Genomic DNA, 20,171 nt, shown 5'->3' with positions numbered 1-20,171 from the left:
TCTTTGGGTTCTGCCCAAAACTAAGCAAAAAAAAGCAAAGAAACAAAAAGGAAGCGACATTTAAAAAATGGTTGCCATTAAGTCTTATAAACCTGTTATGTTCTTATGAAGCCTAAGGATCTTCTTTCTACACGGATTGGTAAAGCCTGTCCCGACCTATCTGTAGCTGTGTTCTCCAAAGTCTCTTTTATCGGAGTCGGGGGCTTTGTACATACGCCGCTTTTATATGGATTACTTCCTTTATGCTCTGTCCGGTTGGTAAATATTTCACGAGGTGCCAATTAATACCTGTAAGCCACTTTAAGAATCTTCTTTTTAGGTGAGCTATAGCTGACCCGTGCAATAAAGCTGAATGTACCGAGCACCTAACACGGTTGTCAGATGACAAACTGAAATGGAGAGGATTGGCCAAAAAGCTGAGAGCTACCTATGTAAAAGTTAACACGGCAAAACCTCTTTAAACTAAGGGCACCTGTGTTGTTTGTAGATGCAGCGGTTTCCTTGCTACCTCACACTTATTTGGTGTTGAGTTCCTTAGGACAGCACAATTTCCGTCCGCGTCCCTGCGCATAGCATTTACAATCGTAAAACGTCCGACAGCCTGTGTCTAGTAGACCAGACAGCGTTAGTGTCAGTCGTCTTACTCATTGGGCGACGCCGTGAGTTTGTACCCGAGAGTCAAACAGTAACAGTACGGAGTACCTCAGGACCTCTCAATGCCCGTCCGCGTTCATACGGGCGCACACCACCATCAAGCGAAAATCAAGTTAAATTTTATTTGAGCCGTGAGTTTCAATTTCATTTAGGGCATAATCTATGTGCAACTCTCGGCTCAAATCGAATGACAGTCGGACGCAAATCTGATGTCACTCGGGGCAAAACTTGGATGTCATTTCGAGTCCCCATACTCCAAACCCTCGCCATCATCCACGGAGTGGAGATGCTGTCATTTTAATGTTACCCCGTGCTGTCAATAAGCGCAAAAAAATATACTGTAAGTTAACCCCACATGTTAGTAATGTTCGCAGGGCGATGCAGAAATTATAAGGCGAATATTTTAAACCACGGCGCACTATGGCCGTTGTTCCATGCGCGGTACCAAAATAACTAAAAGAGGATTTGCAAACTGCCTTCCTTGATATTATACTGAATAGTCTACATTATCTCGATTTGTACGGAACACGTCGTACAAAAGACCAAAAGACAGCATAGCTGTGTTTAGGATGTGGCGCGAAAGAATGGTGGTAGGTGGTGAAAAGCAGAACAATATGCCCAAGTGCCCCCCCCCCCCCTCAAAAAAAATAGCAGTGGATTAGCTCGGCTATGGCAGGATGTACGCAGCGTGAGGTAAGGTTCAGCCGGTTATTATTAGCTTTCCCGGTTGTCTAGGATTAGCGTGATTATCATGCTTGCTGCTGCTTCAATGACACGCACGGTATACGCAATATGTGACCCATGTATATTTATCAAGCGGCTCCGGCGCAACGAGAACAACCCCAGAGCTAAACTGCTTATACAGGCGCACGCCGTTGTTGCTGCGACGCCCGAGCCATCGGTTGCACACCCGGCCAAACCTCGCATTATCGTCTATTCGACCGGGCCGCCACGTGCGGAACGGAGGTCGGCGAAGACAAGGGGCGCGTGGGGTGTGTGAGAGACGCCGGTGAGCGAGCAATGTTCTGTGTGCCGTGTGATGTCACTGCTCCTCGCGCATGCGCAGCACGGCTCTTCAGAGCTAAGCGAAACTTCTCAACCTCAGCCAGTGTTCCTCACGCTACAAAAAGCTCTTCGCACAAGTGCCGTCACATGTAAATCAGATTAGAGTTTTATCTAAACGCTATATGAAGAGCACAAGATTCAAAGTGGTTCCAAAGTATCAAAGCGCTGCTTAATTTGCAGAAAAAAAATACAGGCAACGCTTACAATTATCCATAGGAAAGCTAAAGCCTAGTCGGACCCACTATTTACCTACTGTTGATCTTGGTCTTGAGCATAGATATTTCTCCCGCCATCAGCTGACCACCACGCAGAGAACACCCTGCTAATCTGCTTCCGCTCACTAGCCGTTGGAGTGCCCTCCAGTCGGACCCCCTTTTGCAGCTTCCATTCTGATGGCGAATCATACTGCATGGTGGCAGCGGCCAATCCTGTTTTGGCGCATCTGTTTTCATTTCCCTGTGAACGCCGCTTTGTCTCTTCTGGACGCGATTCTCGGAATTTTTTTTTAGTTGCACAGCGGCTTCCTGGCTGGTACTTCTATTTTTTCTAACACCGATTTTCATCATCATCATAATCATCAACAACAACAACAACGACACCAACTGCAGTCGACTCAGAAATTCTACAGGGCAAAACCCTCTCCTATTAACGTCTACCTACTCTAGCCGTGCGCCGCTAGAGTTCAGTGTTGGCCACCGAATTTCCCTATTTATCCCTCCATCCTGTTACTGGCTTTTCCCTTCTTCTAGACACATCGCTTGTTATACAGTCTGTTACCGTAGCTGTCCACCGGTTATCGGTTCGTGTGACTACATAACCGGACGAAGTCCATTTCTTTTCTTTTACTTGAACTATGATATCATCTGCTCGTGTTTATTCCCTGATCCATGAACCTCCTTTGTTTTCGCTAAATGCTACTGCTACCAGTATTCCTTCCATGGTCCCTTGAACCACAGTCCTTCAATGCTTTTCATTGCATTGAAGGACTGTGGTTGAACCTAGGTTTTCTTTCAAGTTGTTTAGTAAATCGCCAAGTTTTAGCTTCCTATAGTCATGACCGCCAGTATGAAGTGGGTGTATATTTTGCTTTTGAGTGATTGAGGTAGGTTACTTTGCATTATTAGGGAGTGCTTGTCGACTGCTCCTCATCCGACACCTATTCTACCCCGGGTTTCTCTCGTTGTTGGCGTCAGCAGTGCATATTCTGTCTGAGGTAGTTATATTGCTGTACTTCTTCTAACGTTTTGTTTTCTGAGCTGCAGAGGGTACCTTCGGAATGCTTATTACTCTTTACTTGAGTTTTACTCTTATTTATTTTTATTGTTATGGCCGTGCGTTCTGATTGTGGTTCTTCAAGCATTTTGTGCACGTGTTCTGCAGCATAACTCAGCAAGACTACGCAATCTGGAAACCTCCACTGGCTTAAGTACTTCCAGTTTATCCGTTTTCCTGTATTTTTCAGTCAAGCTTCATTTTATATGTCCCTTTTATATGTCTTCAATAGGTCTAATCTATTCCCTGTTGAATATTGCTTTTATCGTGGCGGAAATGTGTATTGAGACAAATGCTTTCTTATAGTATATTAACGCCATGTAAAGAGGATTCGTGGATCTTGGGAATTTTTCTAATATTTGATTGACAACGCAGATGTTATCCATGGTAGACAACGCTTTCCTAAACCCAGCCTGCTCTGTGGGTTTTCGGGAATTCAGCTGTCACCTATGCGGCTAACTTTAACTTCGTTAAACACCTTGTGAAACACTGGGAGTAGGATGATGCGTCTGTAGTTCTTAGGATTAATGGTACAACCCTTTTTATCAATCAGAAAAACGAAGTAATCGCATACTAACGCGCAAGAATTGACGGTTGCGAAACTGTCCGCAACTTTCCCGAATATCACGACGGTTTAAGTCCGAGAGTGCAGCCGATTTGCTTCCTACTCGCTGTTGCGACGAACTATACAACATGAACGTTGCTATCAGTGTTAGCGTCCTTCATTATTTTGGAGGGGATAAGTATTGATCAGAACCATGAATGGCCGCACGCTATGACGTACCTTTCCCGTTTCCATCAGGTGTTGCTACGATCACGGCCAACGCTGGAGTCTGTTTCATTCTGACCAAGTGCTTGCGCGACTACGGCGAACGCTGAAGCTTCTTTTGCCAATCGACCAATCTCCATAAATGTATATGCTTGGGTTGAAAATACGCACGGAGGCTCTGGGCGGGCCAATATCCCAAAATGGGTATACGTGGCTTGGCAAACGGGCGCCGGGGACGCTGGGCGGTTGCCCAGAGCCACGCACGCGTGAGCGCTCGGCATTGTCTTGGTTATTTTAACGCATGGTGGTCATCGCGATACAACGCGCTCAAGTGCGGGAGCTCACGTGCATTAGGAATTTTCTTTGTATTTTTTACTACCGAAACCATAGGCTAACGATTTTCTCCACAGCGTCACCAATGATAATCTTGGAGTTTTACGCTCAATAAACCTCATTTCAGTTCTTAAGCATTTTGAAAATTGTGCAGCAAGCTTTTCCACTACAATATTCCCTACCCCCTTCAAAGGTTGTACGGTTACGCCATCGGCACCTGTAGCTTTTCCAATTTTTATGCATTTGAAAGCCTTCCCTTCTTACTTTTTTAGTTTTTTATTTGCGATAGAATTCCCGTCGTCATAAAAATAACTTACAAGTAGACATGGGCACCCGTCTCTAGAAGGAAGTCAACAAGGGAGCAGTGGTCGGGTTCCCAGAGCTACCGCTGGAGCTCCGGGGTTCTCGCCGGATGGAGGCCAGTTACTAGTAGGACATCGCAAGTTAAGCTTGTACGCTCCGTAGTTTCTTTTGTTATAAAGACACTGGCATAACATATGGTGCAGAATTGGTCAGCTACCATTGATGATCTCGTCCATATCGTGCGTAATGTTACCCCGGTCGTGCTTGAGTGGGTACACCCTGTTTTTGCCAAAACTAGCTTCATCGTACTTGCTTTCAAGCTTTCTCTTATTTCCTCCGATTGGTTGATCACTGCCATGTTATTTTATGAACGTCGTTTGTTGTACTTCGATAAATCAATTTGGACAGTTCTGCCGAATCAACTTTATCAACCATGCGTGACACTTTATGTTCTTACGGTTCGCGATTAGTTCCATCGTTTTCTTAGTTTTCCTGCTTGTTTCCTACATGCTGAAACTCCGACGGCAGCTGGAGATTCTGTGACTGCTGTTTTTAGGTTTCTATTTAGCCTATATACACTGTCCTCGTTCCCGTTTGGAAGCCCAAATTTCTTTTGGGTAGTTATTTTGGCCTCCTCCGTTCTGGCTCTGACTGATTCCACGTTGGGTTTGTTACTTATCACCAGTTTCCTTCTCTTTCTTTGGAGATCTTACCTCGTATCTAACCCTTCTATGATCGCTGCTCTGAATCTCCGGACCAAGTGTTGCGCAATACCTGAATTTCATTTTTCGTTCGGACAATTTCGGTCAGTTTCCTTTTCGGCTGTACCATCGAGACTTGTCCATGTCTGTTTTATACTGTTTCGTTCGTACAAAAATGCGTTCATCAACCGCATGCTTTTCTCTGCGCAAAGAACACCAGTGTATTACCTCAATTGGTGGGATTGCATATTGCAATGTTTCTCACTGACCTTTCTCTCATTAACTTCCTACAGACTTTTCGGGAAAAGTCCCCCATCACAATCGCGTATTGTGTTGTTCCCTTCTTCAAAGCTGATTCCATGTCCTCGTTTAAAATGTCTACGGCTTTATCATCGTAGCCAGTTGTTGGTGCACAGGCCTGTGCAAACTTTAACATGTATATTTTCTTTACGGTGATCACAACGGCTGGGACTCTTTCTTTAATGCTGAACAATTCTTCCTCATTTTCTGATATTTCCTCGAAGGATTTGGAATCACAACCCTGTTCTTCCTTCTCTTACAGTCGACTGTAGCACAAAATATCCATGCCAGCCAGCTCTAAGAAGCCCTATCCTATCCTTCTAACTCCGCCTAACTCTATGATATCCCACCAAATGTTCGAGAGCTCGTCTAATAGCACAGCCAAGCTTCCCTCGATAGGCCGGGTTAGAGCGTTGAAGCATGGCAGAGTCAAGTTATAAAGACGGCCTGTCCGATCCCAGATTTTCTCAGCACCCTTTGCTATATCGATGGCCTAACCACACCGACGTTAAGTACACCAGAAAATGATTCGAAAGACTGACGAGATGTAAACCTTTTGCGTCCTGATTAAACTAAGAAGAGCCATCTAAGCTCTTTCACACGTATTTGAGCATGGCAGTGCACGTCAAAACGTAAATTCCGGCCGCAAAATAGTTCTTTAAAACGGCTCCAAGCAGCGCTGATAAAGCTTTGAAACCAGAGATTCCCATAGCTCGTCGTATATTGAATATATGAAACCTACGGAGGGATGCAAGAACTCCCATCCCCATGTGTGTGTGTGCATGTGTGGGTGTGTCTGTGTGCGTGTGTGCGTGTGTGTGTGCGTGCGTGTGTGTGTGTGTGTGTATGCGTACGTGCGTGTGTGTGTGTGTGTGTGTGTGCGCGTGCGTGCGGGTGTGTGTGCGCGTGCGTGCGTGCGTGAGTGTGTGCGTGCGTGTGTGAGGAGGGCGTTTCGCGCGGCAAATATTGCACGAGAAAATATCAGTGTTTGGCTCCCGAAAAAAAGGTCAGCACATGTCCCTAAGGGTACTGGGCTTAAGTTTTCAATAGAATCCAGACACAACATTTTTGAGGGAACAATTTTGCAGAAGGTATCAGGGGTGTCCCAGAAGAAATTCAGCTTAGATTTCTGCGGGACTCGCATGGCTTTAAAGAAGCTGGGTCATTTTTTCGTGGGGAAGGATGGTGCGAAAGCCTGGGTTGCGTGCTTAATATCATCTTCATGTTCAACTGACGGAGTTTTCTGTAAGATTTTTTGTGGTTTGTATATTTTTCGACAACACATTAATTAGGAAAGTGTGGCAAGCACTGTTAGACCTACAATGTTAAGACGCACACAATCCATGCAATTTGCACATTTGTAGATGTACGTATAATTGATTGTTTTTATTGAACGCTAAACTTTAGGAGTATTTTTGTATATTTTATCGCAATTGTTTATCGTGTTAAGCAATTTAGCCTACCTGATTATTGCATTCCGTTTGCCTTTGCAATGCTTGTATCCTTGGCAGCGACAGCTAATGCGTATAATTTTAGCGAGTGATGAAAACTGACAGCTTGCCTAAAGAAAACATAATTCCGTTTACATGTACGCAAATAGGATGTGACGGGCTCTGACAGTTTTTGACTTCGTTTTGCGTGGACTCGGACATTGAAAAAGGACCAACAAAGATGAAAACCCATATTGTCTTATATTTTGTGGCAGTTTCGCGTCTTGTGGAGCAGCTTCAAAGCTGCAGTTCAATCAAAACTGGACACTCTATTCCCGCCTAAGTGTGTAATCAAAACATCCCAGTCGCAAATAAAAAAAAGTGGAATGCATGAATCCCAGAACAAAAGAAAAGGCCGCGGAAATTCGCCATGGGATTCCTGCGATGAGCATTCTCCTTAGCAAGGAACAAAACTGATCCAGCGGAAGAACCATTAGTCATCAAAGTGAGTGCAGCATAGAAAGCAAGAAAACGTTCGGTGGGAAAGGCCTGAAAACTTGCGAGTGCGATAGAGAGGGAGCGATGGTGCGGAGAGAAACATAGTGGTATTCCTTAGCATTCAGGAAGAAAGACTGGCTGCAGCATGCCCCTGAATTTGCACTTCTGGGTCTTCCTTCTCTTTGCCCCTCCTCTATCCAAGCCCCATGGGAAAACAGAGCTTGTTCAGCAGAAACAGCCTTTGGCACTCGCGCGCCTCTTCCTCCAGTTGATTGTGCGGCTGTCCACTTCGAGTCAGATTCCATGTCCGCCCCAGGTTTTCGTTCAGACTTCGCTAGTCGTAAATGATGAAAAAGAGAGCGGGAGTCGAGAAAACTTACCATAGCATTTCTTCTATGCACGACATGACTTTACCAGTGCCCGATGTGTATTAAATTTTATTCGGGCTGCATGCGTGCACTCACTTTACAAAGATTTGGATGTCACAAAGGCGTTGTGAGTGCAGAGTATCAAACCGGTGTAACTCTGAGTTTGAAACGTGAACAAAGATGTTTTACGCAGCGATTCACTAATGTAACAATTGAGCGTCTTATGTAAATATTTAGGGCGCTTTATGATGGCCCAAATGTAAATTAAGGATGATTCGAGAAACAAAAGGCATGAAATAGTGCTTACTCTTCGAAACGTGGGACGCCATAACACTTACAACTCTAAATCACTGTCCGTACTACACTACGTACGAAGTACAACTAAAACACACAGAGCTCAAGTTTGCCCTTTATTGAAAGCATAAATACGAGAACTCTGCCAAAGGTTTACCGTGTGAAAAACAGCTTCTCGTAATTTCATATTTTCGCTGCGTAAGAAATTTAGAAAGTGCTGTGAACGGACGATTTTCTTGTAATCTGTGGAGCTCAATGGAATTTTTTTTAAATATGACGACACCAAATCAATAATGATTATGTAGCTACTGCGAAAGCACCAGTGTCCAATTCTCCTAATTGTCCTCTAAATGTCATCATTATCATTTTCTCTTTGTCTGTATTGTCGTTTCTCCGTTACTATGGCACGGCACAACGCCGCGTTCACATTTCCCAAAAATGACGCTTGCCGGGGAAACACAGCTTGCTAATCCCCGTATTGCTACTTGGTTAGTTGGCGTATCGCTGGTTAATTAACACTCCTGTTTAACTGGAACATATCCAACGCCTTAACTACGTACGTATTTTTCATTTACCAGTTGGTTTTTCTTCCCGCCGTAAAGGTCCTGAATCAGATGTTTTTAGGTGCTGTTCTGCTTTTGAAGCACTAAGCCTATTTATCGACTCGTGTAGAGATAGACAACACCATCAAGATCGGGGGAGAATTAACAGATGTACTGAAATGTTCTAAAAGCGCTAGCAAATACAGCCATATCCACATCGCACATTACACCCAAAGCGTTCACAGTTCAGAGCATAGAGCACAGAGTACAATAAAATGAGCTGATATTCTATTGTATGCTCAACACGATTGTAAAAAATACTCGGCTTGTTGCGGATGTTTTTTTTTACATGGGTTTAAATGCGTCTTTGTAGGCGGCACATTGAATATAAGGAAAGAAATGCAGTAATGGAGGTGAGACATTACATTGCTGCTTACAGTACCCGTTCCTTACCACACGGCGTGTTACGATGCGCAGCTGTCAGGATTATCCACAGATAACGGCATCAGTACGTGCTGCCTAATGAATAAAATCTCTTGGGTTTGCGGGGGACTCGTCAACGTCTGTTATCTGTACGTACAACATCGACGCCTGAGCTAGTGTTGTCAGCGAGCACAGAAAACAAAACGGCAGCTTCCGCATTTCCAGAACGCGATGGGATTTGGGGGCACGTTTTAGCATATAAGCGCCGTTCCATTCCACACGCACGCGCGCAAGATTTTTTCCCTAGCGCAGTTTGCTGCCTTGCCAAAATTAAAACCAATTATTTTGTAAGGACACCTACCCAAGACACCTGTCATTGTAGGTATTTATTTCATTCCCTTCGGAGAGATCGCGGATTTGCGATGGCTTTTCATAGGTCGAAAATATTGATCACGCCTGCGCTCGATTGGTTGCGTATTTCGTCCACAGAAGACAGCCTTCGGCCGAAGCCGTCACCGCATTTTCTATCAGCTCTTTCCCTTTGGCAATTCGCGCTGTTGCCCTCGTGTTCGAGCCTCCCATGATAAAGGGAATAGAAGAGCGCTGATTTCAAGTTCCCCGCTTTCGCGCTACTCGGGCGCCATCATTTAGGACATTTTGTTACATTCGGGCTTGGCGCTCGATGCCGCGAGCTCATGGCTGGAGAACTGGCGTCGTCCTCATACAGGCGTTTATGTTGCTAGAGCTCGCGAAGTCGCAATGAACAGTTCGTTTGGTCGCAACCACGCTTTGGACACTTCCTGTCACAAGCACTCTAAAGGTTGCCTCAAAGAGGCCGCTGTGGCGAACCTACATTTGCAGGCAATTCGCGCGCGTTTTAGAGATCGCCTAATATGCGTAAGACGCAGTGACATGCTAACAAGCAGCGGGTATGCTGGGTACTGCAGCCCTCTATTGTTGTAGGTTGGGGAAGGAACAGCTGGTGTGAAATTTGAAATCACCTTTTTTATTGTAGAATTAAAGTGCCTAGAAACGAGTAAAGTGACATATCGGCTTGCAAAACGTTTGCTTGTGTAAAATGGTGTTTTTTTTCTGCTCCGAAACAATAAAAGATTAACCTACGCTATGACGTAGCAAAGCAGCATGTGCTCCCTTGGCCCTTTTAAAGAACACGGTTACTTCACTCGCCAGGAGCTCTAAGTTAAGCACAAAGCATGCACATGTACTTTTGCGATTATGATACTATTGCGTACATGAAATCGCAAAAGCATGTGTCTATGCTAGAAAAGTCCAAGGATTACTAACACCATTTTTAAAGATAGGTTTAAAAGCGAGGGTAATATATATTCTCCGCAGGGCTCGCAAAGCGAAATTTGTGTCTTGGTATTCATCCCAAAAAACACCTTTTTGGTAATTTCTATTTTGCATCTCCCATTGAGTCTCTAGTGTTCACCGAATACCGCATCAGCTGCCATAGATCAGTGATAAGAATGTGTTCTTTATGCATACCTTTATTTAAGATTCCGCACCGCATGGTAGTGGGTAATGTTAGAGCATTCTTACTGTTCAGCCGAGTCTTCACTAGATAAACTAAACTTCTCCTCACAGAGAGGTTCTCAGGCAACTACCACACCAGAATCAACTGATCTCACGTGAGCAATATATTGCGGTGGGCGCTGAAATACAGTTGTACAAAGCAGTTTGTGCACCCTTCGGGCTGTGCTGAGTAAATGCGCTGTGTTTGGTCAACGTTTGGCCAATTTATTATGTAGCTGAAAACGAATTATACTGACTATTCGGGGCGGGTTGTGTGAACACGCAGGAATTTATCCTTTTCTTTCCGAGTTTTTCGATAGCTGAAACCAACTGAACCTGTGGCCCTGAGTGCTGAACGGTGGTCATCAATTCGAGCTGCTCAGAAGTCCGAGCTCCAACAAAAGTGCGCAAGGCATGGCCTCCTACGCAGTGCGGCCCAAAGAGGTAGCCAAATAATGCATACGGTCTATTAGTAAAACTCCTTTTTCCTTCTCCATGAGGCACACGAAGAATTCTCAAAATGGCAAACGCGGAAAAGAGCAGACAAGAGCCGAGCGAGGGAGACCGATATCAACTAAGGGCTCGTCGCACTTCCAGCGCTTCACGACACCGACATTCCTGCTTGCCAAGCAAAGCTGAAGGCAAGCAAGCATCCCGTTAGACCTAATGCGGGAAACGAGTATAGGCCTAATGTCTGGAGCAGTTGCAGGCGTGATGGTGGCGTCTTCCTTCGGTTCCGCTCGATTTCCTCCGTTCGCCTTCTTCGATCAGCCAACGTTGGCCAGCAGTCCTTAGTATGCACTCCCACACCTACAGGCTCCTCGGCATTAGACTTCTTGTTGTCTCCGCCTCCCCCGCGCTATCTTCCAATGCCTTAGGGACCCCGATGCTAATGAGCGTCTTCTTTCCGGACTGGCTCACTTCGTGCCGCAACTGTCTGGCTAGAATACACGGACCCACATTAGCCTGCACACGGCGAATCCATGGACCTGCCGGACAAATACAGCGAGTTCTTCGGCACTTAGTTTGCCCTCGAGGATCACCTTCTCGGGGCGTTCGTTCTGTCATGCGTGAAAGAAACATGTACAAACCAAAGCGGAAAAACTGGTAAGCGAAAACAAAACGTCACTGAAAACAGCCAAGTTCCAAAACGACCTGCAACATCGAGCTATTGGAGAAAATCCATTTCGAGGTTTCATCGAGAAGAACAAAAAAACTAAGCTCAAGGCAGAAAAGTACAACCATCAATGTTTGGCGTCCGATTGTGAGAAAGCAGGTCCCCTTTTAGTCCAGCAAGGCAGGTTGATGGTTCACTTCTACAAATGTCGGTTCAACAGAAAAGAGAAGGAGGGTGAAGAAAAAAGCGATGACACGGAAAAAGGTTGAGGTCGAGATGCTATCAGAGGTGGTAGAGGAGAAATACATTGCTCGCAGCTAAAACGGTAGAAACGTCCATCTGAAAGGTATTAGTTTAGCATCACCGTGGGGCCTTCGTTTTTCTCCATTCCACTCTGCAAAGGAGGTTTTCTTCGAAGTTTTTACGTTGCTGGTGCCTCTAAACAAGGAGATGTCGAACTAGGCTATTGCGTCGACTAAACCTGCCCAGACCACATGTTGTAAGCCGCGCAAAGCACACGACGTATTTGTCTTTAAGGAAAGGATGGCCTCTCAGGAAAAAAAGTATTCGTACGGTTTCTGAGGCAAACATGGATTGAGTGGGTAAGCTGAGGCAATCAAAGTAAAAGCTGCTAAGGTGGTTGCCCTGGATTTAAGGAAAATCACTTGCAGCAGGGAATGTAGAAGTCAATGTTTTCCTGCTAGAAGCCAGCGGTAGAAGCAAAATGTGGACCATCAAATTCCCCGTTACAGTTAATTTTACTGAAATTCAAAGCAACCACTATCGGAGCCTAAACTTTCAGCCTATATATACACAAAAAAGGGAGAACGAGAAAGAGACACGACCTGCAACGAAACTAGAGACTCGAGCAGAGTCACGTTGCCTGGCCTGCTACTCCAGATGACTGCGGTGACGATGATAATTATAAAGATGCTGAGGTGTCCATACGGTTTTGGCCCGCTCTCTCTACTGCGCACCACCATTTTCACAAGTGTGTTGTAAAGTTACAAGTGTGGCCGCATTTCACATCTGCAAAATCCGCCATGGATACCTAATATGATTATTGCACAAGAACAGAAAAGAAGGCAAGCGCTACAATAATGTCAACTATACTCTGCTACACGGGAAAATATTCTACCGCTGCAATGCGGTGGCAGTGTTTTAGTAAGGGGCGGGATAGTCATCTTCAACAAAAGTGACGAAAAGAATTCACAGCGCCCGATCTTACCAATTTTCGGGTTGTACCTTTCAGGCTAGGCGAACTAGCCGTGTTAATGAACTTAATACCAATGTTACGCACGAGAAGTGAAATTTCCGTTCCCAGGTAGCGATGAGGTGTTCACTTCGCTAGTCTGAACGATATTTAGCTTGAAAAGCGTACTCGTAAATGCAGTCATACAATGCGATGCAATACAGAAGACATGCCTCTAGCTAGCTCTCGTCATAAACAATGCCCAAAGAAGAAATGTGTTTTATAAGGTGTAAAACGCCATAAATCCGACCTCATTTACAATTCCTGTCAAAGTAGTGCTAATGCCGTCAGTACAGTTTGCTTACTTTAAGCCGGTAAAGCCATATGTTGCATGCCAAACGTTAAAAAAAACCTATTAAAGAATATTTTATGCGGAATAAAATTGTGGATCCAACCAAAACGTACGCTTTTTGCAATACGCTGCAGTATATTTTAAGAACAAATAATATTTTAAGATCGCCTGGATGGTCAAGAAAAGCACTTGAAAGCATAATTAGGCAGTGCAATGCCCAATGAGGAAGAACTCCATTTTGTCTAGTTATATAAAAACAAAACGACAGGAAAGAAGCGGTGCTTTTATAATAATTCAATTTCTTCAATCCCTAGACCCTAATGGACATACTCTTCGTTAGTACTGACCAAAAGGGAAGCCCTCGTTGTTTAATGACGTCAGAAAATGCGTTTATGAGCCGTATGATATCGGAAGAAGTCACTACGTAGCCAGTACGAAGAAATAGGAAATACAGACTAACCTTAAAAGTTACAGAAAATTAGACTTACTTTTACTAAATAAAAGAACAACATTAAGATTTTAAAAGTTTCGACTGATCTTTACTTGTTGATTTCAGTAGCGCCCAAGCGCCAATAAAACACATAGCAAGTAGCAAGTGCTGTAAAGAACACCTACGACCCGCCGCGGTGGCTCAGTGGCTGTGGCGTTATGCTGCTGAGCACAAGGACGCGGATTCGATTGCAAGCCACGGCGGCCGCTTTTCTTATGGAGGCGAAAAGGAAAAAACGTCTGTGTGTTCGAGATTTAGTCGCACGTTTACGATCCCCAGGTAATGAAAATTAATCTGGATCCCTCCACTACGGCGTGCGTCGTTGTCCGTGTAGCTTCGCCGCGTTAAACCGCCAATCAATCAATCAATCAATCAATCAATCAATCAATCAATCAATCAATCAATCAATCAATCAATCAATCAATCAATCAATCAATCAATCAATCAACCAATCAAAAAATCAACCAATGAATCAATCGAACGATCCATCGATCAATCGATAGATCAATCAATCAAGAACATTAAGGGCGGCGATAATCGCGGCACCATTGCGGGATGGTGAACTGTCCTTCTTAGCTGCTCTTGTTGACGTTTTCCAGTAGGCAAGTCCTATATACGAAATTATAAGAAATGGTTAGACATACTTAATTGACTCTGATCAACGAAACTTTATTGCTAAAAACCTCGCGCACGCGGAAACCAAGCATACAGGCGCTACCTGCGATGCGCTTATCACGCAATATTAACACTGCTTAACAGTTCTGCTGTAGGTGTTGAATTTGAAGTGACATAACTCGAACCGATGGATAATTTGTTCCCGAGAAGAAACCCGGTTCAGTACACCAGATGAGGGCTACCACTCAAATACACTTCACTTTTTGTTTTCAAAGTGACGTTTGCCTAACTCTTGTAAGCACTGTCTTATTCGCACCTGCAATTTCCCCAAGGGCAATTCCTACATGGTTCCTCTTCAAGACCAAATGTACTTTTCGTTCAACCCCAATCTGAATACCGAAGTTCGATAGGTCACTTGCTACTGTACCGCTTACAAACCGTACTCACGAAAACATGTGGTCTCTGGGCGCACGCCTAAGGGCGGCTCAACCATTGACATCCCCGTGGAACTAACTACTTCATGACCCTCTGACCTAAAAACAATCATAGACAAGTAAAAAAACTTGCAAAATACATATCATTATTCACAACTGCCTAGTTTGCTTATTTATATGCATGCCATTAGTGTTCTGCAGCACTTTTAGCCAAAATACAGCAACTAAGCAGTGCCATTGCTCCTTTGTGGGAATAAATTTGTTGCCACAACCATTAGTTGCTTGCGGGAGTAAATGCGAGGTGCAAATGGTTGCTGCCCCAACCGTTAGCGGACGAGCGGTTGCTACGTTCCATTACCCAGCCCGGAAACGAGCTAACAGCAGCGGAAAAAAATTCCCGCCTAACACAAACCCGACGTGCTACCGACTAGACCACAAATCGTTTTGTATTGCCGGTTTTTTACATACTCACCCTAGCAACGATACTGTTAAATAAAGAGAAAAAAGCCCGCCATGAGCGAAAGCAGCGTGAGGTCGTTCAACGAGCGCGGCTTAAGCGGCAGTCGTTTGTTTGGCATCCTTCATAGCCGGACGCCAGGTCTCTTCTCCATCCCTTGCGCCACACGAATCGCTGGTGCCGAAACGCCCGGTCCGGTCCAGCCGTCTCGTGCCGTGGAACCGCTTCGTCGCCGCCGGGGAGCTCTCCGCATCACCATCGCAAAGATTACGGCACTCGACGCGCTGCTGCAGAATCCGGCAGCACCGACTCTCCACTTACAGACGCATCTTGACATCATTCGTGACAAGCAGCGAGACTTGCATTAGTTGTACAGTCATATCCAGGCGAGTCTCACCGAAGAGGAATTGGACGCCGATTTTTTGGACGCAATTACCTACTACAAGCGCGTATAAGCCCTTCGCACGCGCGTGCGCTCTGTCACGAACCCGGCCTCTTCAGCCAGCGTAGCTACAGCCGAGTCGGGCGAGCCTTGCAGGAGCGCACCTTCGCAGCCTCGACCTGGCATCCCTCCGGCAACGCCGGAAACCCGCTTCGCCGCACTCCCGACGGTACAAAATTGTGACGTTCTCGGGTGACCCACGCGACTGGCAAGTGTTCTGGGACCAATACAATTCCAGCATCCACTCGAACGCGACCTTACCACGCTTTGAGAAGTTCAAGTACCTGCTCTCCTACCTGACCGGCCCCGCCAAGAACGCGATCGGTAGCATATGTCTTGGAGACGACAATTGCGACTTCGCCGTCAACGTCATCACCAACCAATTTGGGCGGAAGCGTCTCCTCGTGGACGACCACCTGGACAAATTGCTCGCCTTGGAACCGGTGCAGAGTTCAGGCGACAATAAATTGCGGGTGCTCTACGACCCAGTCTCGTTTCGCATAAACGCGTTGGAGGGCCTGGGGATCTCTCCGGCCCAGTACTCCGTGGTGCTCCACCACGTTCTGCTATGGACCTTGCAACACGACCTGGGCTACCTGTTCCGGCAAAGGCTGAAGGAGGCGCAGCAGGACGCATCCGAGATCTCTGCATCCCCTCCCGCCAGGTCAAAGGACTTTCTCGCCCGAGACCACCTGTTATATCCAAAAGAGGCTTTTTGATGCCTAAAAGCCAGCATAATGACCTGCACATACAAATTCAAGCCCTCGAGAGGACAGCGAGTCCGACCGTTCTGTTCCATCCACGAGCCGCGGCCAGGGGAGGCAGCAGTCATCGCCTCCGCGCATCGATCCTCCAACGGCGATGACTCTCGGCGTCCAAAGTCCATCTGCAGGATGGCTCAGGTCTCATCTTTGCAGCGCTCATGACCCCGTCCTCACCCAATGAACGTCAGCAATCACGCCTAAGGAGAAGCGGAAGAGTTTCCAGGCGGGAAAGTGATGTTTTTAGACTGGCAAATTTAACCATCTCGCGCGACACTGCAGAGCAGACAAACGTGTCGTCTGCGGCCACTCTCACGTGGGCACCTCACGTCGCTGTGCGACATCCAGCTTCCTGTGGGAAAGTTCGAGCCTGGCAGAATACAAGATCACAGTCGCAGCTGCAGGGCGACAATTTAGACAGCAAACGCAGTGACGTCCGCTTCGACCAGTGCTGCAAGACCCACGCCAATACTTTTACATACAGAGCATGCATCGGAACAAGCCACCAGCTGCTCGTTCCCGTTTTGTTGGATTCTGGCAGTCAGCGGACCTTCATCTGACGCGATGTTTTACCAGCACTCGCTTGTCCACTCACCAGCGTCGAACGTCTAACGCTTGCCTCGTTCGGAGACACTCGCCCGACACCACCTGTTATGTCCAAAAGAGTCTTTTTGATGCCTGAAAGCCAACATAATGACCTGCACTTAAAAATTCAGGCCCTCCAAGTACCCAACACCTGCACCGTCGCAAGTCCGCCCGTCAGAAAAGAAATCGTACATGCAATTGCCGCTAAGTGTCAAGTTGCTGCTGGTTCTCGACTTGCGTCCACGTTTCAGGAGAATGAGGTTATCATGCTGATCGGGTTGGACGCCTACTGGAAGGATACAACAAGAAACGTTTCCAGACTTTCCCCTACTCTAATGGCAGTGGAGACAATTCTTGTTTGGAGTGTTCAAGTTGCTCCGTTCGACAATCCAACGCGTTCGACCGCTCATTTGAGACCGCTCTTTTTATGTTTCGGAGGATCGCACCGAAGACGCTGCCGCAGAGGTTTATATATCATTCATGCGCCTCCTGGAAGCCATCAGAAAACAGGACACAACGGAAACCTGTATGCTAAATGGCCCCGCCATCATACCGTTCGAGCTTGAGGTTGGTAAGGTTAACGACCCGCATGAAGGGCCCCTCATAGTTCTCAAATCGAAACTTGTCTCTGACAATTCGTCATTTCGAGACAAGTCTAAGCCTTATGTCAAAGTGTTCGCCATTCACTGAGACCACTCAGACGACAGCATTGTCCTCAGCGCGGACAACGTCGTTATATTTGTGTCCAAAAAGCTTGAGCGTAATAGACCAGCCATACCCGCTCACCCCAGCATATTCTGTCTAGGCAATGGCAACACCTGCCTGCACAAGAAAATAGACCTTCGAGAATTCTCATCGACCGGCACCGAGCTGCGCATACGATCACGGTACCGTCAAGGCCTCGAGCAGCATCGTCTTTGCGACCAACGGAAACATTAGTACCTTCTTCAGCTGCGACACGCGTAGGAGGCGTCCGCGCACTCGCCACCCAAGCTTCAAGTAGGAGACGTCGTGTTCATAAAGGACAATTAGCTGCCTGGATTCTAGCAGCTTGCCCACTTTTTTCACCTGCTTGCCGGAAGCGACGGAGTTGCGCGGTCGTGTTCACTCCGCCGATCATCGCGACTTAAGGTATGTTGACCGGTGCTGCGGGTTTTTTCGTGAATGAAGTCTCTGCTCAACATGGGGCCCGCGGGAGTGTGTTAAATAAAGAGAAAGAAGCGCCCACCGAGCGAAAGTAGCGGGAGCTCGCTCCACCAGCGCGGCTGACGCGGCAGTCGGTTCTTTGGCATCCTTGACCTCCACCTTCTTCTTCCTGGTCTTCTCGTTCCCTTTCGCCACGAATGCAATGCAGGACAAACCGACACACGTACAGTACCACCATTCGGATATGCGGCTGTACTTTGGCATAGACACAAAAGAAACATCGGTAAGCAGTGCAACATAAAAAAAATGTGGTTGATCCTTCTTTCATAGAAATCTCTAAAACAGGAAAGTAAAATGTGCCTTCACAAAAGCATTTGAATATTTTTTGTGCATCGATATGGACTTGCACATCGCTATTTATATTTCGTCTGTATGGCACCGTTGGACGCATCAACATTAGACACGGCATTACACTCTCCGAAGCATTGCGTTAATACGATCTAAATCCCAGGCGATCGCAAAAAGTGCGAAGGAAACCGAACAAGTTGGCAGCGAAACTTTCGGTGAAGTCACGGTCCGCTACAGTGAAAGAAGCATGATTTGCGGGTCGGCAGCAGTCTTGTGGGTATGGTGGCGAGCGACGTCCTGCCGTCCAAGGTGCGACCACATTGGCTTTTCTCTGTGGCGCGTACGCCAGATGCTTGCGTAACGAAGAACTCAGCTTGTGGTGCGCAACGGCGGCGTTCCACATAGGCGGCGGGTGGATAAACACAGCCCCTTCCACCGCTATACGCCTCGAGATTCGCGATCGCTGCGCCGCCTGCCGCCGCTTCTCCGCGGCGTTTGCGGGATTAGCGCTGCGTGGCTGATAGGTGGTCATGCAGTGTTTTGGTACTCTTTCGCTTCTCTTTGCCTTTCCGCGCACTAAACAACTTGTTATGGTGTCGTCTGTAAGCTAACTGCACGTTTAGGGAACTTAAAAAAAACAGCTGCGTCTTTGTAGAGCGCTCTCGCCAACAAGAGCTACCCGGGGAGTCGGTTCTGCGCGCTTCTTGGCCGCTCTTGCGGGCGTCGGCGACGGCAGCAGCATATCACCGCTGTCACCTTCGAACACGTCAGCACAAGTGAATTCTATTTATTGTCGCCTCGTTTAGACCTGATATTAGCACTGTAAGAGGTTGGTTCGTTTTGCAGCGCAGACCACAAATGCGGCTTTGCTTCGAATATGTACGTCGTAGAAAAATATGTTTCGGGGATGTGATAACCCAATAGATGACAAAAACGTGTGCCTTTTATGGGAATATAAGCCCCGCGAAAATGTTAAGTACACTCAAAGGCTGTGCATTGTCAGATATGTGCCCACTCATGCCTTATAGTAAGAACCAATGTATATGTTAATGAAACCACGGGAAAATGAATGGTCTGCAAGTCAGGAATAAATAGAATAGTCGTACGGGAATGAAAAAAAAAAAAAACGAGTGCAGCTTCTAAAATGCTAAAGACGTTTGTTTGAGCGAGGTAGTATTCACCAGACCAACTAGATGCGAAATGCACTATTTCGCTAGACATGGGGGGGGGGGGGGTGAGGAGGAGGACGCTTAACTATCGTTTACAAATGCAGAGCGAAATCAACGAACGAACGTTTTAGTAATCACACACACAAGCTGTGTGCTCACTTTTCATTTGTTTTTCGCCTTCAACCAACGGCCGATCACTCGGCGGACGCATTTTTTGAAGAATACAGGGTAGGCAGTGCACAAGCGATACGAGGTGCCGTTGGAAGAGTTGATTGATTGATTGATTGATTGATTGATTGATTGATTGATTGATTGATTGATTGATTGATTGATTGATTGATTGATTGATTGATTGATTGATTGATTGATTGATTGATTGATTGCAGGTTTTAACGCGCCGACGCAACGGAGACGATGATGCACGCCGTAGTGGAGGGCTCCGGTTTAATTTTGACCACCTGGAGATCCTTAACGTGCGCCGAAATCTCGTACACACGGGCTCGTTGGAAGAGTGTCGTATCTGATAAGGGTCTCTGATTTCGGATTATGCTAGATTCTGCAGTCTCCCTGTGTCA

At 46.4% G+C, this 20,171-nt stretch overlaps 2 protein-coding genes across 2 annotated transcripts in view; both read left to right on the top strand.

The window, feature by feature from the left end:
* Positions 1 to 20,171, top strand: part of LOC144177974 (trehalose synthase/amylase TreS-like) — a 205,794-nt gene that overhangs the window by 79,984 nt on the left and 105,639 nt on the right. The window lies entirely within an intron of this gene.
* LOC144177980 (uncharacterized) lies at positions 11,570 to 16,306 on the top strand. Its single transcript, XM_077705536.1, has 2 exons — positions 11,570 to 11,595; positions 15,700 to 16,306. Exons 1-2 carry the CDS (start codon positions 11,570 to 11,572, stop codon positions 16,304 to 16,306), a joined length of 633 nt encoding a protein of 210 aa, XP_077561662.1.

Source organism: Haemaphysalis longicornis, unplaced genomic scaffold, assembly GCF_048455015.1.
Source record: "Haemaphysalis longicornis isolate Haplotype H1 unplaced genomic scaffold, Haemaphysalis longicornis Haplotype H1 scaffold_36, whole genome shotgun sequence".
Lineage (NCBI taxonomy): Eukaryota > Metazoa > Arthropoda > Arachnida > Ixodida > Ixodidae > Haemaphysalis > Haemaphysalis longicornis.
The sequence above is the reverse complement of the archived record's forward strand: the minus strand, read 5'-3'. Positions and strand labels throughout refer to the sequence as shown.